Raw genomic sequence first — 23,857 nt, forward strand, 5'->3', positions numbered from 1 at the left:
ATGAACTGGCCTCAACTACCTTCTGTGGCAGAGAATTCCACAGACTCACCACTCTCTGTGTGAAGAAATGTTTTCTCATCTTGGTCCTAAAAGACTTCCCTCTTATCCATAATCTGTGACCCCCTGGTTCTGGACTTCCCCAACATCGGGAACAATCTTCCCGCATCTAGCCTCCCCAACCCCTTAAGAATTTTATATGTTTCAATAAGATCCCCCCTCAGTCTTCTAAATTCCAGCGAGTATAAACCGAGTCTATCCAGTCTTTCTTCATATGAAAGTCCTGCCATCCCAGTCCCGGCATGTCTCCCACCCCCAGCACCCTCCCACACAGACGGCCTGTGGCAGAAGGAACAAGCTTGAAAGTGTGCACCGTACCACCAGACTCAGGAACAGCTTCTTCCCCTCTGTAGGTAGATATAACATGCTGGAGTAAATCAGTGGGTCAGACAGCATCTCTGGAAAAAAAAAGATGGGTGATGTTTCGGGTTGGGACACTTCTTCAGACTGTTATCATCCATGCTCTAAACAGTCCTTCAATAAAGACACAAAAAGCTCGAGTTACTCAGTGGGTCAGGCAGCATCTCTGGAGAGAAGGAATGGGTGACGTTTCGGGTTGAGACCCTCCTTCAATAAGCTCAGGTACTGTCACCTCTACCCCATTTGCGGATTTTGGACTTCGTCTGGAACTGATGCGTTACAATGCTGAGAACTATATTCTGCAATCTGTATCTTCCCCTTTGCTCTACCTATTGTACTTGAGTTTGAACATTGCATTTATAAACAATAGACAATAGGTGCAGGAGGAGGCCATTCGGCCCTTCGAGCCAGCACCGCCATTCAATGTGATCATGGCTGATCATTCTCAATTAGTACCCCGTTCCTGCCTTCTCCCCATACCCCCTGACTCCGCTATCCTTAAGAGCTCTATCCAGCTCTCTCTTGAATGCATTCTGAGAATTGGCCTCCACTGCCTTCTGAGGCAGAGAATTCCACAGATTCACAACTCTCTGACTGAAAAAGTTTTTCCTCATCTCAGTTCTAAATGGCCTACCCCTTATTCTTAAACTGTGGCCCTTTGTTCTGGATTCCCCCAACATTGGGAACATGTTTCCTGCCTCTAACGTGTCCAACCCCTTAATAATCTTATACGTTTCGATAAGATCTCCTCTCATCCTTCTAAATTCCAGTGTATACAAGCCTAGTTGCTCCAGCCTTTCAACATATGATAGTCCCGCCATTCCGGGAATTAACCTAGTAAACCTACGCTGCACACCCTCAATAGCAAGAATATGTGTGGTATATCTGATCTGATTGAATAGAATGTGAAACAAAGCTTTTCACTGTACCTCGGTGCACGTGCTATAATAAATCTCAATCTAAATCTAGGAAACCTTGGGTGTGGAGAGGATGTTTCCACTAGCGGGAGTCTAGTACCAGAGGCCATAGGCCAAAGGATGTACTTTTATCCCGAGGGATGTGAATCTGTGGAATTCATTGCCACTGATGACTGTGGAGGCCAAATCATTAGGAATTTCTATGGCGGACATTGATAGATTCTTGATTAGTATCAATGTCAGAGGTTATGGGAGAAGCCAGGAGAATGGGGTTGAGAGGGAAAGATAGATAAGTTATGGTAGAGTAGACTCAATGGCCTAATTCTTCTCCTGTAACTTATGACTGTACATTGGTACACATGATAATAACCATTGACATCTTTACTTGCAGCAACACAAGAAATATGATCAGTGGACATGATAGTTAACAATAGACTAGTTTGGAGTTTAGCTGGAATTTGTAGTGTTCTATAGCATGATGGTTGTTGGAAAGAAGCTGCTCCTGCCCCTGGATATTATAGTTTCCAGACTGGATGTCTGCCAGTCTCCAGGGCAAGAATAGCAGCTGAGATGGAGCATCGTGGTCAGCATGGACGAGTCGGGCCAAAGGGCCTGTTTCTGTGACTCTCACAACACCGCAGACAGACCCAGAACCAACAAAAGGAGGAAGCAGATAAGGAAGTGTTGACTGACAAGCTGCAGACACCGACAATCTCGCCTGGCTCTGCAGACGTTTTTTGATGGTTAAAATCAGAATCCTTCCATGTTTGGAACAGGACTGAGTTTCACTTCACTCATCCGCGTGTGTTATCTTCAACAACAGTCTCATCGAGAGGTTTATGAATAGCAACACACAACGATAGTGAACTTCATCACGGGATACATCAGCGTCACTATAGACAGCAGTCAGCTTGTAGCAAAGTAGCAGTAAAATAGGCTGGAAATGACAGGTACCAATGACTTTTCTTTTGTTTAGTGTAGAGTCACAGCATCGAAACAGGCCTTTCGGCCCACCGAGTCCAAGCTGTCCACCGATCAACCGTTCACACTAGTTCTGTGTTATTCCGCTTTCTTATAGCTGTTTCCCATAGCTCAGGCCCTCGAGTCCTGGTAATATCCTGGTGTGCCAAATGCTGTTTTACTCACTCAATTAATAAATTGCGGTACAGGAGATTGCAGATGCTGGCATTTTCTCCCCGGATGCTGCCTGACCAAATGCATTCTTGCAAACTCCTTTCATAGCAAGTGGTTTGTAACAACATATATTCCAATGAGGAAGACGAGTACTGTTGAATGAAGCTCCTCTCCCAACTCAACCCAAACTGAAGGCTTCCCATCTTTGAACTTTAAGTGTGAAAATGCACACCTCCAGATTCATGGACAGTTTCTTCCCAGCTGTTATCAGGTAACTGAACCATCCTATCACCAACTAGAGCAGTCCTCAGCCACCATCTACCTCATTGGAGACCCTCGGACAATCTTTAATCCGACTTCACTGGACATTATCTTGCACCAAACATTATTCCCTTTATCCTGTATCTATACACCGTGGACTGTGTCTATATTGTAATCATGTATAGTCTTTCCACTGACTAGATAGCACGGAACCAAAAAGCTTTCACTGTACCTCGGTACACGTGACAATAAACTGAACACTAAACGTTTTTCCCTTTATCCTGTGCCTATACAGTGTAGACTACTTGATTGTAACCATGTCTAGTCTTTCTGCTGACTGGATAGCACAGAACAAAAAGATTTTCACTGTAGCTCGGTACACGTGACACTAAACTAAGCTAAACATGGAGTAAAACCGCGTGGAGAAAAAACCACGAGAAGAAACATTTTTATTAAACAGTTTATTAAACACTTTTGTAAGTTACTTGCAAAAATACTTGGATATTTGGGAACTGAGTTGACTGCCATTGCCAGCCATCCCATTGGCTACCCATGACTGATGGTGAATAGGCGGGGCTTCAGCATGATTGACATTGCGGCCAGCCAATGGTGGGAGCAGGTTGGCTCTATAGCAGACGAGTTGGGAGCCCCAACGGACAATTTAAGTAAAAGCAGAATATGAAATCTATTTAAAAATATACACATAGACAATATGACCGCAAAAGGAAAAGATCTTTGGTCTGATGCGGTCCGCGAGGCAGAGTCTGTCCACGGTTTCTTCCTCGCCCTCGCCCAGAAAGTGTGGCGCTTTCTTCAAAGATGTTCACAGCCCACAACTTGAGCTTCCTCCAGAAAGGTGCTTCCTCCTGGGTGGTGGCTTCCCCAGCGTGGGGAGCCCATTCCCATGGTTACTCCTCTCATCTCACCACGTGGGGGGGCAAATATACACACAGACAATACCACGGTAAAAGCAAAAGATCTTTTGGTCTTTGGTCTCCAAAACAGAGTTTGTCCACGGTTTCTGCTTCCTCTACCTCCCAATGAAGAAAGCTTACAGTATGCTTGTTTTCATTGATTGGGGCATTGAGTACAGAGGGAGGGAGGGAGGGAGGGAGGGAGGGAAAGGAGGGTAAGATGGATGGGTGGGAAGGGGGTAGTGTGAAGGGATGGGAGAGGGGAAGGAGGAAGAAGGAAAGGGGGAGGGGAAGAGGGGGAGGGAGGGCAGGAAGGGGAGAGGGGGAGGGAGGGGGGAGAGAGAGGGGGAGGGAGAGGGGGAGGGAGAGAGAGGAGGGAGAAGGGGGGAGGGAGAGAGAGGAGGGGACGGAGAGAGGGGGAGAAGAGAGAGGGGGAGGAGAGAGAGGGGGAGGAGAGAGAGGGGGAGGAGAGAGAGGGAGGAGAGAGGGGGGAGGAGAGAGGGGGGAGGAGAGAGAGGGGGGAGGAGAGAGAGGGGGAGGAGAGAGAGGGGGAGGAGAGAGCGGGGGGGAGAGATGGGGGGGGAGAGATGAGAGAGAGGGGGAGGGAGAGGGGGGAGGGAGAGAGGGGGAGGGAGAGGAGAGAAAACAGAGGTAGAGAGTGGAAGAGAGAGTGGTGAGGTAGGAGGGAACAAAAAGGGGAGAGTGTGGAAGGGGGAGGGAGGGAGGGAGGGGAAGGGGTAGGGGGAGAGTGAATGGGGAGGGAGAAGGGGTAGGGGGAGAGTGAATGGTGAGGGAGAGGGGAAGGTGGAGGGAGAGGGTGGAAGGGGTGAGGGAGAGAGTGGCAGGGGGAGGGAGAGAGTGGCAGGGGGAGGGAGAGAGTGGAAGGGGGAGGGAGAGAGTGAATGGAGAGGGAGAGGGGAGAAGGGGTAGGGGGAGAGTGAATGGAGAGGGAAAGGGGAAGGTGGAGGGGGAGGAGAGAGGGGGGAGGAGAGAGAGGGGGAGATGGGGGGGGAGGAGGGGGGAGGGAGAGAGAGGGAGGGAGAGGAGAGAGAACAGGTAGTGGAAGAGAGAGTGGTGAGGTAGGAGGGAACAAAAAGGGGAGAGTGTGGAAGAGGGAGGGAGAGGTGAAGGGTTGAGGGAGAAAGTGGAAGGGGGGGGAGAGAGTGGAAGGGTGAGGGGGAGAGTGGGAGGGGGGGGAGTGGAAGGGGGAGGGAGAGGGGAGAAGGGGTAGGGGAGAGTGAATGGAGATGGAGAGGGGAAGGTGGAGGGGGAAGGTTGAGGGAGAGGGTGGAAGGGGGAGAGAGAGAGTGGAAGGGGGAGAGAGATAAGGGGAGGGGGAGGTGAGAAGGGGAGGGGGGAGTGAGAAGGGGAGGGGGGGAGTGAGAAGGAGCAGTGAAGTGCTGCTCATTGCGGCCGCTGCTGCCTCCTTTGGGCTCTCCTGCGGGTGGCTCTGGGACCCATCCTGCGCTGGACGGCTCTGCTGCTGGTGTTCTGTACCGGTGGGACTGTGAGAGCGCTGGTGGGTCGCATGCCCACCTTTGGCAACAGTCGGAAGTCCAGCTGTGGGGGGCAATGGTCAGACCTTCACAACTGAGGGGTGGGGGGAGTGGGGGGTGGTACAGGGGGGTGGGGGGGATGAAGGGGACAACACTTTCCCTTTTACCTCCTAGAGGAACCTTCTTAATGATACGTAATAGGAGCAGAACAGAAAAACCTAGAAAAATAGACACAAAGTGCTGGAGTAACTCAGCGGCAAAGAGATGCTTCCCAACCTGCCGAGTTACTCCAGCACTTTGTGTCTATCTTTGCGTGTCTACCAGCATCTGCAGTTCCTTCCTACCAACATAGAAAAGTTATCTTGATGTACAGATGGGTCTTGGAGCCCAGGTCCGTAGCTATCTAAAAGTGGCAACACAAGGGCATTAACTCCAGGAGAGGCTGGACAGATTTGCATTGATCAGCCATAATCATATTGAATGGCGGTGCAGGCTCGAAGGGCCGAATGGCCTACTCCTGCACCTATTTTCTATGTTTCTAAGTAGGCAGAGCAGTAAAGAAGAGACACAAAATACTAGAGTAACTCAGCGGGTCAGGCAGCATCTCTGGAAAAAAGGAATAGGTGACGTTTCAGGTCAGAATCCTTTTTCAGAATGAGAAGCTCTAACTTTCAGTCTGAAGAAGGGTCCCAACCTGAAATGTCACCTATTGCTTTTCTCCAGCGATGCTGCCTGACCCGCTGAGCTACTCCAGTGTTTCGTGTCTGTCTTCGGTATAAACCAGCATCTGCAGTTCCCTCCCACACACAGCGGTACAGAAGTTGTTCGATACGCTTGCTTTCATCGGTCGGGGCATTGAGTATAAGAATCTGGAAGTCGTAATGCACCTTGTAGGACTTTGGTCAGGCCATATTTGGGGTACCGGGTGCAGTTCTGGTCGCCCCATAACAGAGGGAACACATGGAAGCTTTGGAAAGGTGGCCGAGGAGGTCTACCAGAATGAAGTCCGGATTAGAGGGCATTAACTCCAGGAGAGGTTGGACAGATTTGCATAGTTTTCCTCTGAGGTTTAGTGGAGACCTAACAGAGGTATGAGCAGCGTGGGTAGGATAGGCAGTCAGAACCTTTATCCAAGAGTGGAAAGGTCAGATACTAGAGGGCACAGCTTTAAAGTGAGAGGGGCAAAGTTTAAAGGGGTGCGCAGTGGAAGATCCGTTTTATATACAAAGAGGGGGGTGGGGGCTTGGAACTCATGGTGGCAGAAGCAGATGGCATGTTGGCTGCCTTACAGCACCAGAGACCCCAGTTCGATCCCAAATAGGGTGGGAGGAAACCAGAGCACCCGGAGAAAACCCTTGTGGGCACAGGGAGAACGTTCACGGGGAGGATGTTGCCATTAGTGGGAGAGTCTAGGACCAGAGGGCACAGCCTCAGAATAAAGTGATGCACCTTTATAAAGCAGATGTGGAGGAATTTCTTTAGTCAGAGGGTGGTGAATCTGTGGAATTCATTCCCACAGGCGGTGGCGGAGGCCAAGTCAATGGGCATTTTAAAGGCGGAGATTAACAGGTTCTTGATTAGTAAGGGTGTCGATGGTTATGGGGAGAAGGCGGGAAAATGGGGTTGAGAGGGAAAGATAGATCAGCCACGACTGAATGGCGGAGTAGAATCGATGGGCCAAATGACCTCAATCTGTTCCTATAACTTATGAACGTACAGACTCGGTACGAACAGCACCCGTAGTCAGGATCGGACCTGGGTCTCTGGCGCTGTGAGGCAGCAGCTCTACCGCTGAACCACTGGTGGGGAAGTTGATGCGAAACCGGGTGAGGAACAGAGACTCACCCGAGACGATGGATTCTCATTGACGCCGACATGAGCAGTTTGATTCTCGTAACCAGGTGCGGACGCAGTGACGACATATTTCCCCGGTAACAGCAGCCGGAAATAGTCCCCGTCAGCACCTCGAGGTAGAAACAAGAGGCTGTTAGCCAGAACGCTCCTAGCATCTCACCACCCACCATTGGGCTGAGAGGTCGGGAGGTTATGTTACAGTTGTGCAATAATGTGACCGAACTCTATTTATCCCAGGAGGGGAATTGATCTGCCAAATGTCGTAAAAACACAAAATACATGAAACATGAAATTAAAGTGACGAGTGGAAAGGATTGGCGATGTGCAACGATTGGGAAGTGGGGGGGGGGGGGGGGGGGGAAGAAAGAGTCAGTCTCAGTCTACCCCACGACAGAAGGGGGAGGAGTTGTACAGTTTGATAGCCACAGGGAAGAAGGATCTCTTGTGGTGTTCTCTCCTGCATCTTGGTGGAACCAGCCTGTTGCTGAAGGTACTCCTCAGGTTGACCAGTGTGTCATGGAGGGGGTGAGCTGTATTGTCCAAGATGCTCCACAGTTTGAGGAGCATCCTACCCTCCAACACCACCTCCCATGAATCCAACTCCACCCCCAGGATGGAGCCAGCCTTCCTGATGAGTTTGTTAATCCTGTTGGCATCCGTGGCCTTCGCCCTGCTGCCCAGCGCATGACAGTGAAGAAGATGGCACTGGCTACCACCGACTGGTAGACCATCTGCAGCATCTTACTGCAGACGTTGAAGGAGCGGAGCCTCCTCAGAAAGTACAGCCGGCTCTGTCCCTTCTTGTACAGGGCCTCAGCGTTCCTGAACCAGTCCAGTTTACTGTCCAGGTAAACTCCAAGGTATTTGTACTCATTGGTAAACTGCACATCCACACCATTGATGGAGACAGAGGACAGGGGTGTTCCTCTCCTCCTAAAGTCCACCACTAACTCCTTAGTCTTGTCGATGTTGAGCTGCAGGTGATTCAGCCCACACCACTCAACAACGTCGTTGACTACACCTCTGTGTTCAGCTTCCCTCCCCTCACTGATGCAGCCCACAATTGCAGAGTCATCTGGAAACTTCTGCAGGTGGCAGGAGTCCGAGTTGTATCTGAGGTGTAGATGGTGAACAGGAAGGGAGAGAGGACCGTCCCCCGTGGGCTCATCACCATGCCCGAGACACAGTTCTGTAGCCTGCCATACTGTGGTCATCCAGTCAGGTAGTTGGTGATCCAGGACACCAATGGAGCATCCACCTGCATCTTCGCCAGTTTGCTCCCTAGCAGTGCAGGTCGGATGGTGTTAAACGCACTGGAGAAGTAAAAAAACATGACTCTCACAATGTTTCCCGGCTTATCCAGGTGAGCATAGGAACGATGGAGCAGGTGGATGATGGCTTCCTCAACCCCCATCTTTGTTTGGTAAGCGAACTGCAGGTGGTGCAGGTAGGGTTTAACCGGGGGGGTCACAGGTGAGTGAGCACCAGGCTCTCCTGGGACTTCATCGTGTGTGAAGTCAGCGCGACCGGTCTGTAGTCATTGCAGGAGCTGGGGCACGTCCTCTCTGGTACAGGAAACAGGCAGGGTGTCTTCCGCATCACAGGAACCCTCTCCAGGCTCGGGGTCAGGTTGAAGGTATGCTGGAGTACTGCGCACAACTGGCTGGCACATGCCTTGAGTACCCTGGGGCTGAGACCGTCGGGACCCATGGCTTTGCCCGGGCGGAGTGTGCTCGGCTCCTTCCTCACCTGCTCAGCCTCGATGGTCAGGCGTGACAAAGAAAGGGCAGAGGAAGTGGAGCAGGGGGGTTGAGTGGAGAATCTGTCCGGGAGCAGGGTGGTGGGGGGGGGGGGGGGGGGGGGGGAGGGGGGGGCAGAGGCCATACCATTAAATCTATTAAAAAGAACCTGGAGTATTGTGTTTAGTTTTGGCCACACCACTATAGCCTCTACTTCCTGAGAAGACGTAGGAATTTCGGCACGTCCCCACCAACTCTCACCAACTTCGACAGATGCGCCATAGAAAGCATTTTATCAGGATGCATCACAGCACGGTTTGGGGACAGCTCCATCCACGACCGCAAGAAATTGCAGCGAAAGTGGACACATCACATAAAACAACCTCCCTTCCATTAACAATCATTGCTCATAGAGTCATAGAGCATGGAAACAAGCCCTTCGGCCTAGCTTTCCCACGCCGACCAACATGTCCCTCTACACTAGTCCCACATGCCTGCGTTTGGCCCATATCCCTCTAAACCCACTCGATCAACATAACTGTCTAAACGCTTCTTAAACATTGCGATTGTACCTGCCTCAACTACCTCCTCCGGCAGCCGATTCCATACACCCACTACTCTGTAAAAAAGTTACCCCTCAGGGTCCTATTAAATCTTTTCCCCCCTCACCTTAAACCTATGTCCTCTGGATCTCGATTCCCTTACTCTAGGCAAAAGACGTGTGTTTACTCGATCTATTCATCTCATGATTTTCTACATCTTTGTAAGTTCACCCCTTATCCTACTGTGCTCCAAGGAATAAAGCCCTAGCCTGCTCAACCCAGCCTGCTCAACCCAGCCTGCTCAACCCAGCCTGCTCAACCCAGCCTGCTCAACCCAGCCTGCTCAACCCAGCCTGCTCAACCCAGCCTGCTCAACCCAGCCTGCTCAACCCAGCCTGCTCAACCCAGCCTGCTCCCTAGCCTGCTCAACCTGGCCTGCTCAACCTGGCCTGCTCAACCTGGCCTGCTCCCTAGCCTGCTCAACCTAGCCTGCTCAACCCAGCCTGCTCAACCCAGCCTGCTCAACCCAGCCTGCTCAACCCAGCCTGCTCAACCTAGCCTGCTCAACCTGGCCTGCTCAACCTGGCCTGCTCCCTAGCCTGCTCAACCTAGCCTGCTCAACCCAGCCTGCTCAACCCAGCCTGCTCAACCCAGCCTGCTCCACCTAGCCTGCTCAACCTGGCCTGCTCAACCTGGCCTGCTCCCTAGCCTGCTCAACCTAGCCTGCTCAACCCAGCCTGCTCAACCCAGCCTGCTCAACCCAGCCTGCTCCCTAGCCTGCTCAACCCAGCCTGCTCAACCCAGCCTGCTCCACCTAGCCTGCTCAACCTGGCCTGCTCAACCTGGCCTGCTCCCTAGCCTGCTCAACCTAGCCTGCTCAACCTAGCCTGCTCAATCCAGCCTGCTCAACCTAGTCTGCTCAACCTAGCCCGCTCAACCTAGCCCGCTCAACCTGGCCTGCTCAACCTGGCCTGCTCCCTAGCCTGCTCAACCTAGCCTGCTCAACCTAGCCTGCTCAACCTAGCCTGCTCAACCCAGCCTGCTCAACCCAGCCTGCTCCACCTAGCCTGCTCAATCCAGCCTGCTCAACCTAGTCTGCTCAACCTAGCCCGCTCAACCTAGCCTGCTCAACCTAGCCTGCTCAACCTAGCCCGCTCAACCCAGCCCGCTCAACCCAGCCCGCTCAACCTAGCCCGCTCAACCCAGCCTGCTCAATCTAGCCTGCTCAACCCGGCCTGCTCAACCTCTCCCTGTAGCTCAGGCGCTCGTGTCTGGATACATCTTGGGAAATCTTCTCTGAATCCTTTCAAGCTTGTCACCATCTTTCCTAGAACATGGTGACCAAAACTCTAAATACGGCCTCACCAATGTCATATATAACTACAACATGACCTCCCAACTTCTTTACTTACCCCGTCTCAAATTCTTTACCCTTGAACATACATTCCCCTGTTATGGAGTAATGCAGGAGAGAGGTGGAGTAATCTCCTCCAGCTTCCCCTTCTCTCACCGGCATGTGGACCTCCTGACCTATTGCAAGTCTTTGCTCGCCCAACCTTTGGCCCGGTTGGCGTCAGTGATGAAAGGACAATATCGCGGCTGGAGATGGGCAAGGAGATGGAGATGCAGTGCAATGCCTCGATGGTGGAGTGAGCCGCTGGAGGTCCTGCAGCAGCCTGGGGGTCGACTGGACCAGGCACCGCCCCAAGAGGCCGAGCGGGTTGACCGGTTGCCACCTGCAGCGGAATAGCAGCAGTGGAGGTCACTAATGGCTATGCTTGGCAAGGCCGACCCTGCAATGCCGCCAAGACAACAGGCCTTCATGGTCAGATCAAGAAATCTGCACTTACAACATATGGGACCAAATGGCACCAAAAACTGGCAATTCTGTATACCATCTCAACGTACTACTGCTATACACTTGTACTGTATATGAGATGCTTATCTAAGGTGCATCTAAGTGCTTATGTACAGTGAGAGTGATACTGTACAGTTGTACAGGGCCCTAGTGAGACCGCACCTGGAGTACTGTGTGCAGTTTTGGTCTCCAAATTTGAGGAAGGATATTCTTGCTATTGAGGGCGTGCAGCGTAGGTTTACTAGGTTAATTCTCGGAATGGTGGGACTGTCATATGTTGAAAGACTGGAGCGACTAGGCCTGGAATTTAGAAGGATGGGAGGGGATCTTATCGAAACGTATAACATTATTAAGGGGTTGGACATGTTAGAGGCAGGAGACATGTTTCCAATGTTGGCGAAGTCCAGAACAAGGGGCCACAGTTTAAGAATAAGGGGTAGGCCATTTAGAACTGAGATGATGAAAAACGTTTTCCGTCAGAGAGTTGTGAATCTGTGGAATTCTCTGCCTCAGAAGGCAGTGGAGGCCAATTCTCTGAATGCATTCAAGAGAGAGCCAGATAGAGCTCTTAAGGATAGCGGAATCAGGGGGTATGGGGAGAAGGCAGGAACGGGGTACTGATTGAGAATGATCAGCCATGATCACATTGAATGGAGGTGCTGGCTTGAAGGGCCGAATGGCCTCCTCCTGCACCTATTGTCTATTGATACGTACTTATCAGTATACAAAAGTGAATTTTATTATACTTTAAAGATAGACACAAAATGCTGGATTAATTTAGTGGGTCAGGCAGCATCTCTGGATAAGAGGAAAAGATGATGTTTCAGGTCAAGACCCTTCATCAGACTCATGTACCTCGCTCGGTACATGTGACAATAAAGTACCATTGAACCACTGAGAGTGGATCGGGGCATTTATACCAACAGAGTAAAGAACACATTGGAATGCAACAATGTTATTGCCCTGGGCTGTACCTGTGGTGACATCGTGATTGATGCCAGAAACTGAGATGACGGCCTCAGGAATTCCGTTGTTGTTTTCATCCAACACCATTCCTTTAATTCCCTTGTGAACCTGGAAGTGATTGAGAATGGAACAAACCTTCATCACACCAGTCACAAGTTGCTGCAAAGTTTCCCCCACTACAATCCAGCTACAGCACGGGTTAGATACAGAGTGAGGCTCCCTCTACACAGTCCCATCACACACTCCCAGGGCAGGGCCAGCACGGGTTAGATGCAGAGTGAGGCTCCCTCTACACAGTCCCATCACACACTCCCAGGGCAGGGCCAGCACGGGTTAGATGCAGAGTGAGGCTCCCTCTACACAGTCCCATCACACACTCCCAGGGCAGGGCCAGCACGGGTTAGATACAGAGTGAAGCTCCCTCTACACTGTCCCATCACACACTCCCAGGGCAGGGGCAGCACGGGTTAGATGCAGAGTGAAGCTCCCTCTACACTGTCCCATCACACACTCCCAGGGCAGGGGCAGCACGGGTTAGATGCAGAGTGAAGCTCCCTCTACACTGTCCCATCACACACTCCCAGGGCAGGGGCAGCACGGGTTAGATGCAGAGTGAAGCTCCCTCTACACTGTCCCATTACACACTCCCAGGACAGGGGCAGCAAGGGAACACGTGGTGTCCACGGGGACGCTGGAGGCCTTCTGTGAACGCTGGTCGCCGAGGGAGGTCGAATGTATTATTGACAAAATTGGCGGAATTTTAATTTGCTAATTGTTTTGTTTGTAAACTGCCGATACAGGCAGCTTTTGATATGATCGAGTTACTACTTTGTATGTTTGTTTTTATTTTGGAATAAAGTATTTGTAAAAATAAAAACAAAGGGCAGGGACAACAAGAGTAAGATACAGAGTGAAGCTCCTGTTCTCCCTGTGACCTTGTGGGTTTTCTCCGGGTGCTCCGGTTTCCTCACACATTCCAAAGACGTGCAAGTTTGGAGGTTAATTGTCCCTCGTGTGTCGGATAGAACTAGTCAGTGCATGGGTGAGCGTTGGTTGGTGTGGACTCGGTGAGCCTGTTTCCAAGCTGTATCTCTAAACTAGTGTACGGGTGATCGATGGTCGGTGTGGACTCGGTGGGCCGTTTCTCTAAAGTAAACTAAACTGGAGGTGGTCACCGCATTTCGTGCGCTCCTTCGGGTGAGTTGAATGTGCCGACCTGCAGCCCCCTACCTCCTCCATGTAGGCGAGCAGCGCCTCGCGGTTCCCGTACCACTCCCGCTGAAGCTCGCTCTCCGGAGGGAACTTCTTGCAGCTCAGCTCCAGCGTGATCTCATAGCAGTTGGAGTAGAGGTAATTGAAATCCTGCATCCCTGGGGCGCAGACACGGGAGCCAAGGGAAGTCCAGAGAGCCAAGCAGAGACAGGGAGATAAGAGGGACATAGACAGTGAGACAGAGCGGCGCAGTGTTAATGTTCCTGCCTTGCAGTCCCCAGATACCCGGGTTCAATCCAGACTACGGGCGCTGTCTGTACGGAGTTTGTACGTTCTCCGCGTGACCGCGTGGGTTTTCTCCGGGTGCTCCGGTTTCCTCCCACACTCCAAAGACATGCAGATTTGCAGGTTAATTGGCTTTGGTAAAATTGTAGATTGACCCTAGTTAGTAGAACAGTGCTAGTGCACGGGGTGGTCGCTGGTCGCGGTGGACTCGGTGAGCCCAGGGACCTAGTTCCTTGCTGTAGCTCTAAACTAAACTAAAAAAGCTTTTCACTGTACTTCAGAACGTGACAATAATAATAATAAACCAAGCTAAAGCCCACACTCGCTCAACCCCACTAAACCCTGAGGTGCCTCACGACAGAGGCCTTCCTGAGGAGCCACGATTCCCAGCCAAAGGCTTGCAGTTGGCAGGACCTCGCCCGAAGGCTTGTAGGTCGGCAGGGTCGGGAACTTGCCCGAAACATAGAAAATAGGTGCAGGAGGAGACCATTTGGCCCTTCGAGCCAGCACCGCCATTCATTGTGATCATGGCTGATCATCCACAATCAGTAACCTGTGCCCAACTTCTCCCCATAATCCCATGATTCCAGTAGCCTCTAGAGCTCTATCTAACTCTCTCTTAAATTCATCCAGTAATTTGGCCTCCACTGCCCGCTGTGGCAGAGAATTCCACAAATTCACAACTCTCTGGGTGAAAAAGTTTCTTCTCACCTCAGTTTTAAATGGCCTCCCCTAAGACTGTGGCCCCTGGTTTTGGACTCTCCCAACATTGGGAACATTTTTCCTGCATCTAGCCTGCCCAGTCCTTTTATAATTTTATATGTCTCTATAGGATCCCCTCTCATCCTTCTAAACTCCAGTGAATACGTCTAGTCTTCTAGCCTCGGTCGCCTCGGCAGAAGTCGAACTATCTGTCCGTAGGAGAAGCATGGGGGAAGAGAGAAGAAATTTTCTTGCCTTCCATCACAGTGTCTGGAGGAGTCACTGTGATGAATGTTTGTGTTAAAATTGTGTGCCTTGTGTCTTTTACTCTGTACTGTTGTGGCTGCGTGGCAAATGATTTTCGTTCAATTCATTTTGAATGACAATAAAGGTAATTCAGATTCAGATTCAATCTTTCCTCATATGACAGTCCCGCCATCCCAGGGATTAACCTCGTGAACCTACGCTGCACTGCCTCAATTACAAGGATGTCCTTCCTCAAATTAGGAGACCAAAATTGTACACAATACTCCAGATGTGGTCTTACCAGGGCCCTGTGCAACTGCAGAAGAACCTCTTTACTCCTGTACTGAAATCCTCTCGTTGTGAAGGCCAACCGAAGGCTCTTTGGTCGGCATAACCGGGAGGGATCTGGAGACGTCGGACATGCGGAGCAAGGGACCGATGGAACCGGGGTAATGCCTCCAGCGCCTTCAAGGTCGGCTGCAGGAGGAGGCCCTGGGACACAGAGATGGCCGGGCGAGGAGAGGAGAAGAGCGGGGCGGGGGGTCGTCTTGCGGGAACTGCTCCAGGAGACCGAGCGCGCAGGCCGACTGGATTTTGGACTTTGAATAATGGCGGCGGCTCTCGTATGTGTAATACGTGCAAACTAGATGTCACTGTGCAATTGCATATGTGACAAGTAAAACAGAATTGGACTATTGAACTAAACCCCACACTCAACCCCAAACTGAACTAAACCTCCTCCCGTCTCCAGAGACACTGTCCATGGGTACATGCCGGACGGGACAGTGCCGAGCAGCAAGACTCACCTCTGGCGAGCGAGTACCAGTTGGCTCCATTGGTGATCCCATCAGGGAAGTAGTCCCCACAGTTAGTCCCGCTGTGCATCCATCCGTGTGAGTAGGAGTAGACACGAGCAAGCTGGGAGACGGGAGGAGAGAAAGACCGAGAGGCGGCTGCTGTTAATAACAGAACATCCCAAAGGTCACAAAATCTTCCTTGAAAGACATCGCAGAGTCTAGACTCTAAAGACAAACCGAGATCATACGGAGATACAAGAAACTGCAGATGCTGGTTAACAACAACAACAAAAAGCCACAGAATGCTGGAGAAACCCAGCGGGTCAGGCAGCATCTATGGAGGGAAGCTTCAAGTTCCCAGGAGTAAATATCACCAGCAGCCTGTCCTGGACCACCCATAACGTACAGGTATGTAGGTTAATTGTCCTGGACCTCCAAAAACATACAGGTATGTAGGTTAATTGACTGGGTAAATGTAAAATTGTCCCTAGTGTGTGTAGGATGGTGTTAATGTGTGGGGATCACTGGGCGGCGCGGACCCGGTGGGCCGAAGGGCCTGTTTCCGCGCTGTATCTCTAAATCTAAAAAAAAATAATGATGTAATGGCCAAGAAAGCACAGCAACACCTCTACTTCCCGAGAAGGCTCAGGTTCGACATGTCCCCAACAACTCTCACCAACTTCTACGAATGCCAACTTCTAGAAAGCATGTTATCGGGATGCATCGCAGCATGGTTTGGTTCCATCCAAGACTGCAGAGAATTGTGGACACAGCCCAGACCATCACCCAAACCAATCTCCCTTCCATTGGCTCCATTTAAACCTCACGCTGCCTCGTCAAGGCCACCAGCATAATCAGCCTCACCCCGGTCACACCCTCTTCTCTCCTCTCCCATCGGGCAAAAGGTACAGAAGTGTGAAAACGCACACCTCCAGATTCAGGGACAGTTTTTTCCTGCCTGTTATTAGGCAACTGACCGTCCTATCATCAATTAGAGAGGGGTCCTGCCCCCCCCCCCCCCCCCCCCCCCCATCAACCTCATTGGAGACCCTTGCACTATCTTTAATCGGTCTTTACTGGAATTTATCTTGCACTAATAGTTATTCCCTTTATCCCGTATCTGTACACTGTGGGCGGGCTCAATTGTAATCATGTATAGTCTTTCAGCTCAGGGCCGTCTTAACGCATGGGCCAGATGGGCCCAGGGGGCCCACGAACATAGTGGCCCCATGCTGATCTGTGTATGTTAAGTGACTTGCAATAAATAAATACTACTTTAAAAATGTAGGTTCAATAAGTGCTTTTGTCGCAACTTTTTCGGTCCCTAAGTGCTTCTCACAGCGATCTGTAAGTGCTTTTCGCAACAATGTAGCACCCTAAGTCCATCGCTAAGTGCTTTTCGGTAAGTGCTTTTCGCCGGCACGACAGGGGGGGGGGGCTGGTAGGGAAAGGGGGGTGGGGGAGAGTAACGGTAGGGGCCCCAGTACACTGCTTTGCCCGGGGGCCCATAATGCTGTAAAAACAGCCCTGTTTCAGCTGACTGCATAGCACGCACCAAAAAGGCTTTTCACTGTAGCGTGGCACAATTGACAATGAACTGGACTAAACTGTGTAGATGGTGTGGACAACCATTGAAAGGCTCTCAGTCTGAAGAAGGGTCTCGAACCGAAACGCCACCCATTCCTTCTACCCAGAGATGCTGCCTGACCCGCTGAGTTATTCCAGCATTTTGTGTCTATCTTCCTGCACAGTGGTGAAAGGCACAGCTAGCAACCCGACTCCAGCCTCATTGTAGCCGCTCCCTCTAGTGGCTGCCCAAACATGTACAAGTGCAGGACAAAGAACATGGGACATTATAGCACAGAACAGGCCCTTCGGCCCAAAGTCCAGGCCAGTCACCGCATGATGCCAAATTAAACCCACCCCCCCCCCTCCACCTGTACATGATTCATATCCCTCCATTGCCTGCATATCTCACAGCCATACCTATGTAGGTACCTACGTATTAAACTTATTTTTGTCTATTATATTGTTTACAGAGTCCTATCTTTACATATTCTGCTGTGCTGCTGCAAGTAAGAATTTCTTCACAAAATGCTGGAGTAACTCAGCAGGTCAGGCAGCATCTCGAGAGAGAAGGAATGGGTGACGTTTTGGGTCGAGACCCTTCTTCAGACTGAATTTCATTGTTCTGTTTGAGACAAATGACAATAAAATACTCTTGAGCCCCCTAATAGGCAATAGGTGCCTACTCCTGCACCTATTGTTTATTGTCTATAAACGCCTAGTGTATCTGCCTCCTCCACCACCACCCCCAGCAGCACGTTCCAGGTGCCCACCACCCACTCTGTAAAAAAATTCTTACGACACACACCTCCTTAATCTTTTCCCCTAACCTTCAAGCCGTAGCCTCGAGCATTTGACATTTCCAGTCTGAAGAAAGGTCTTGAGCCGAAACGTCACCTACACCTTTTTCTCCAGAGATGCTGCCTGACCTGCTGAGTTACTCCAACATTTTGTGTCTATCTTCAGAATAAACCAATATCTGCAGTTCTTTTCAACACAGATTTGTAGGTCAATTGGCTCCTGTAAATTGTCCCCAGGATGGAGGAGCGTGCTATTGTACTGATTGGACTATTGTACCGATTGTACCTATTGTACCGATTGTACTGATTGTACTATTGTACCGATCGCTGGTCGGCGCAGACTGAGTGGGCTGAAGGGCCTGTTTCCACGCTGTATCTCTAAACTAAACCCAAAGGTATGAATGTTGATATCTAACTTCAAGTAACACATGCATATGTATGCATTCACATTCCCTCTCTCCCTCTCTCCCTCTCTCCCTCTCTCCCTCTCTCCCTCTCTCCCTCTCTCCCTCTCTCCCTCTCTCAATAGACAATAGACAATAGACAATAGGTGCAGGAGTAGGCCATTCAGCCCTTTGAGCCAGCACCGCCATTCAATGCGATCATGGCTGATCACTCTCAATCAGTACCCCGTTCCTGCCTTCTTCCCATACCCCCTCACTCCGCTATCCTTAAGAGCTCTATCCAGCTCTCTCTTGAAAGCATCCAACGAACTGGCCTCAACTGCCTTCTGAGGCAGAGAATTCCACACCTTCCTTCCTCATCTCCGTTCTAAATGGCCTACCCCTTATTCTTAAACTGTGGCCCCTTGTTCTGGCCTACCCCTTATTCTTAAACTGTGGCCCCTTGTTCTGGACTCCCCCAACATTGGGAACATGTTTCCTGCCTCTAATGTGTCCAATCCCCTAATTATCTTATATGTTTCAATAAGATCCCCCCTCATCCTTCTAAATTCCAGTGTATACAAGCCCAATCGCTCCAGCCTTTCAACATACGACAGTCCCGCCATTCCGGGAATTAACCTAGTGAACCTACGCTGCACGCCCTCCATAGCAAGAATATCCTTCCTCAAATTTGGAGACCAAAACTGCACACAGTACTCCAGGTGCGGTCTCACCAGGGCCCGGTACAACTGTAGAAGGACCTCTTTGCTCCTATACTCAACTCCTCTTGTTACGAAGGCCAACATTCCATTGGCTTTCTTCACTGCCTGCTGTACCTGCATGCTTCCTTTCATTGACTGATGCACTAGGACACCCAGATCTCGTTGAACTCCCCCTCCTCCTAACTTGACACCATTCAGATAATAATCTGCCTTTCTATTCTTACTTCCAAAGTGAATAACCTCACACTTATCTACATTAAACTGCATCTGCCATGTATCCGCCCACTCACACAACCTGTCCAACTCACCCTGCAGCCTTATTGCATCTTCCTCACAATTCACACTACCCCCCAGCTTAGTATCATCTGCAAATTTGCTAATGGTACTTTTAATCCCTTCGTCTAAGTCATTAATGTATATCGTAAATAGCTGGGGTCCCAGCACCGAACCTTGCGGTACCCCACTGGTCACTGCCTCCCATTCCGAAAGGGACCCATTTATCCCCACTCTTTGCTTTCTGTCTGTCAACCAATTTTCTATCCATGTCAGTACCCTACCCCCAATACCATGTGCCCTAATTTTGCCCACTAATCTCCTGTGTGGGACCTTGTCGAAGGTTTTCTGAAAGTCGAGGTACACCACATCCACTGACTCTCCCTTGTCAATTTTCCTAGTTACATCCTCAAAAAATTCCAGTAGATTTGTCAAGCATGATTTCCCCTTCGTAAATCCATGCTGACTCGGAATGATCCCGTTACTGCTATCCAAATGCTCAGCAATTTCGTCTTTTATAATTGACTCCAGCATCTTCCCCACCACTGATGTCAGACTAACTGGTCTATAATTACCCGTTTTCTCTCTCCCTCCTTTCTTAAAAAGTGGGGTAACATTTGCTATCCTCCAATCCACCGGAACTGATCCTGAATCTATAGAACATTGAAAAATGATCTCCAATGCTTCCACTATTTCTAGAGCCACCTCCTTAAGTACCCTGGGATGCAGACCATCAGGCCCTGGGGATTTATCAGCCTTCAGTCCCATCAGTCTACCCAAAACCATTTCCTGCCTAATGTGGATTTCCTTCAGTTCCTCCATCACCCTAGGTTCTCCGACCCCTAGAACATTTGGGAGATTGTGTGTATCTTCCTCAGTGAAGACAGATCCAAAGTAACGGTTTAACTCGTCTGCCATTTCTTTGTTCCCCATAATAAATTCCCCTGTTTCTGTCTTCAAGAGACCCACATTTGCCTTGACTATTTTTTTCCTCTTCACGTACCTAAAAAAACTTTTGCTATCCTCCTTTATATTATTGGCTAGTTTACCCTCGTACCTCATCTTTTCTCCCCGTATTGCCTTTTTAGTTAACTTTTGTTGCTCTTTAAAAGAGTCCCAATCCTCTGTCTTCCCACTCTTCTTTGCCATGTTATACTTCCTCTCCTTAATTTTTATGCTGTCCCTGACTTCCCTTGTCAGCCACAGGTGTCTCTTACTCCCCTTAGAGTCTTTCCGCCTCTTTGGAATAAATTGATCCTGCAACCTCTGCATTATTCCCAGGAATACCTGCCATTGCTGTTCTACCGTCTTCCCTGCTAGGGCCTCCTTCCAGTCAATTTTGGCCAGCTCCTGCCTCATGCCTCCGTAATCCCCTTTGCTATACTGTAATACCGACACTTCCGATTTTCCCTTCTGCCTTTCCATTTGCAGAGTAAAACTTATCATGTTGTGATCACTGCCTCCTAATGGCTCTTTTACCTCTAGTCCCCTTATCAGATCAGGATCATTACACAACACTAAATCCAGAATTGCCTTCTCCCTGGTAGGCTCCAGTATAAGCTGTTCTAAGAATCCATCTCGAAGGCACTCTACAAACTCTCTTTCCTGGGGTCCATTTCCAACCTGATTTTCCCAGTCTACCTGCATGTTGAAATCTCCCATAACCACCGTAGCATTACATTTTTGACACGCCAATTTTATCTCCTGATTCAACTTGCACCCTATGTCGAGGCTACTGTTTGGGGGCCTATAGATAACTCCCATTAGGGTCTTTTTACCCTTACAATTTCTCATTTCTATCCATACTGATTCAACATCTCCTGATTCTATGTCACCCCTTGCAAGGGAATGAATATCATTCCTTACCATCAGAGCAACCCCACCCCCTCTGCCCACCTGTCTGTCTTCCCTCTCTCCCTCTCTCCCTCTCTCCCCTCTCTCCCTCTCTCCCTCTCTCCCTCTCTCCCTCTCTCCCCCTCTCCCCCTCTCCCCCTCACCCCCTCTCTCTCTCTCTCCCCCCCCCCCCCCCCCCCCCCCCAGTCGTCCTGCTGAGTTTCACTGTCTGTATAACTGGCTATCACCCAGCCCAGTCAACAATGTCCATTGTGGAAGATAGACGCAAAATACTGGAGTAACTCAGCGGGACAGGCAGCATCTCTGGCGAGAAGGAATGGATGGCGTTTCGAGTCCAGACCCTTCTTATGGCCATTATTATGGGCTCTCTTTCTTTGATCATCGTTAGTTTTTTGCATATCTTTTATTCATTTGCTCTATATCTCTCTCTATATATATATATCACCGTCTATACTTCTCTCTTTTCCCTTGACTCTCGGTCTGAAGAAGGGTCTCGACCCGAAACGTCACCTATACCTTTTTGTCCCAGAGATGCTGCCTGAGCCGCTGCTGAGTTACTCCATCCTCTTGTGTCTGCCTCCGGTGTAAACTAACCCGACCCGCGCCACCAAGCCCCCAGAGACGAGTGGTTGTTTCGCGATTACCTTCTGGAAGAGTTGATGGTCGGGGGTGGTGGAGATGGCGGCTCGGTACATTCCCCGCCCGGGAGGCCCCTCCGCCTTGTCGAAGGGGTAGTTCGCCACCACCGCCCCACCGTGGAGATTGGCGGACAGAACAAAGTTGTAGCCCTGCATCCAGCGGATCACCGCATAGGTTTCCCGCTCCACCTGCCCGGGAGGAGAAGCGACAATGATCAGCTAGCTGAGCTTTAGTGTCCCGTGTTCAGGGCAGCCCAGTGGAGCAGCATTGCCCTCACAGCGCAGAGACTCAATGGGAACCTTCCCAGGGGAAATGGTGGGGAGAGATGTCCGGGGCTCTGGAGCACAGCAGGGCGGGCTTGGGACTCTGTGGAATTCTCTGCCTCAGAAGGCAGTGGAGGCCAATTCTCTGAATGCATTCAAGAGAGAGCTGGATAGAGCTCTTAAGGATAGCGGAGTCAGGGGGTATGGGGAGAAGGCAGGGACGGGGTACTGATTGAGAATGATCAGCCATGATCACATTGAATGGCGGTGCTGGCTCGAAGGGCCGAATGGCCTCCTCCTGCACCTATTCTCTATAATCCAATAGCTCCTTCAGACTGGAACGCTCAGGAGCAAAAGCCGAATAGCTTCCCGTGCTGCCAGAAGTGGTGTTGTTGCCTTCCAGCGCCAGGGATCGGGTTTGATCGTGACTACGGGTGCTGTCTGTATACTCTCCCTGTGACCGCGTGCGTTTTCACCGGGCGCTCCGGTCCCCATCGCCCTCCACCACACACACACACACACACACACATATTCCAAAGACCTGCAGGTTTGTAGGCTAATTGGGCTTGTGGAAATTGTAAAAAAATGTCCCCGGTGTGTAGGATGGAGCTGATGTACGGAGTGGTCGTTGGTCAGCACGGACTCGGTGGGCCGAAGGGCCTGTTTCCGCGCTTCCATCTCTTATCTATCTCTTATCAAATGACTTGGATGAAGGGGTGAAAAGTGTCATTAGCAAATTTACAGATGATACAAAGCTGGGTGGTAGTGTGAACTGTGAGGAAGATGCTATGAGGTTGCAGGGGTGACTTGGACAGGTTGTATGAATGGGCGGATGCATGACAGATGCAGTTTAATGTGGATAAGTGTGAGGTTATCCACGTTGGTGGTAAGAATAGGAAGGCAGAGTATTATCTGAATGGTGTCAAGTTAGGAACAGGGGACGTACAACGAGATCTGGGTGTCCTAGTGCATCAGTCACTGAAAGGAAGCATGCAGGTACAGCAGGCAGTGAAGAAAGCCAATGGAATGTTGGCCTTCATAACAAGAGGAGTTGAGTATAGGGGCAAAGATGTCCTTCTGCAGTTGTACAGGGCCCTAGTGAGACCGCACCTGGAGTACTGTGTGCAGTTTTGGTCTCCAAAATTTGAGGAAGGATATTCTTGCTATTGAGGCGTGCAGCGTAGGTTTACTAGGTTAATTCCCGGAATGGCGGGACTATCATATGTTGAAAGACTGGAGCGACTAGGCTTGTATACACTGGAATTTAGAAGGATGAGATGAGATCTTATCGAAACGTATAAGATTATTAAGGGGTTGGACACGTTAGAGGCAGGAAACATGTTCCCAATGTTCCCAATGTCCCAAACATGTTTCTGGACTTCCCAATGTTGGGGGAGTCCAGAACAAGGGGCTACAGTTTAAGAATAAGGGGTAGGCCATTTAGAACGGAGATGAGGAAAAAACTTTTTCAGTCAGCGAGTTGTGAATCTGTGGAATTCTCTGCCTCAGAAGGCAGTGGAGGCCAATTCTCTGAATGCATTCAAGAGAGAGGTAGATAGAGCTCTGAAGGATAACGGAGTCAGGGGGTATGGGGAGAAGACAGGAATGGGGTACTGATTGAGAATGATCAGCCATGATCACATCGAATGGCGGTGCTGGCTCGAAGGGCTGAATGGGCCTCCTCCTGCACCTATTGTATATTGTCTATTGTCTAAACTAGAGTTTATCAGAGGTCACAGGCCCATCCCACCCCCTGCCCCGGTGTGAGTGGGGCGGTGCTGAGCGGGTTGGTGGTTGGGGTCGAGGGGACTCACTCACCTGGTGCTGCCAGTCGGTGGGCAGGGAGATGTGGTGGTTCTTGGCCCGCAGTTTCTGGGCGGCCAGGTGCAAGTCGGGGAAGTTGCGGTTCAGGTCGATGCCATGCGCGTTCACCCGCCCCGTCATGTACGAATTCATCCCAGGACCCTGGGAGGAGGAAATTCCCAAACATCAGCCTCAGACCCGACTTCCAACCCGA

The 23,857-nt window shown here is 50.5% G+C and overlaps 1 protein-coding gene across 1 annotated transcript in view; it reads right to left on the minus strand.

The window, feature by feature from the left end:
* Positions 1 to 4,248: 4,248 nt before the first annotated feature.
* cpn1 (carboxypeptidase N, polypeptide 1) overlaps positions 4,249 to 23,857 on the minus strand; it is a 29,007-nt gene continuing 9,398 nt past the window's right edge. The window contains 7 exon segments of the mRNA XM_078413339.1: positions 4,249 to 5,203; positions 6,985 to 7,103; positions 12,107 to 12,206; positions 13,329 to 13,468; positions 15,350 to 15,461; positions 21,583 to 21,765; positions 23,659 to 23,805. Of these exon segments, the coding sequence (XP_078269465.1) occupies positions 5,048 to 5,203; positions 6,985 to 7,103; positions 12,107 to 12,206; positions 13,329 to 13,468; positions 15,350 to 15,461; positions 21,583 to 21,765; positions 23,659 to 23,805 (957 nt within the window). The 3' untranslated portion in view covers positions 4,249 to 5,047.

This window comes from Rhinoraja longicauda, chromosome 16, assembly GCF_053455715.1.
Source record: "Rhinoraja longicauda isolate Sanriku21f chromosome 16, sRhiLon1.1, whole genome shotgun sequence".
Taxonomy (NCBI): Eukaryota; Metazoa; Chordata; class Chondrichthyes; order Rajiformes; family Arhynchobatidae; genus Rhinoraja; species Rhinoraja longicauda.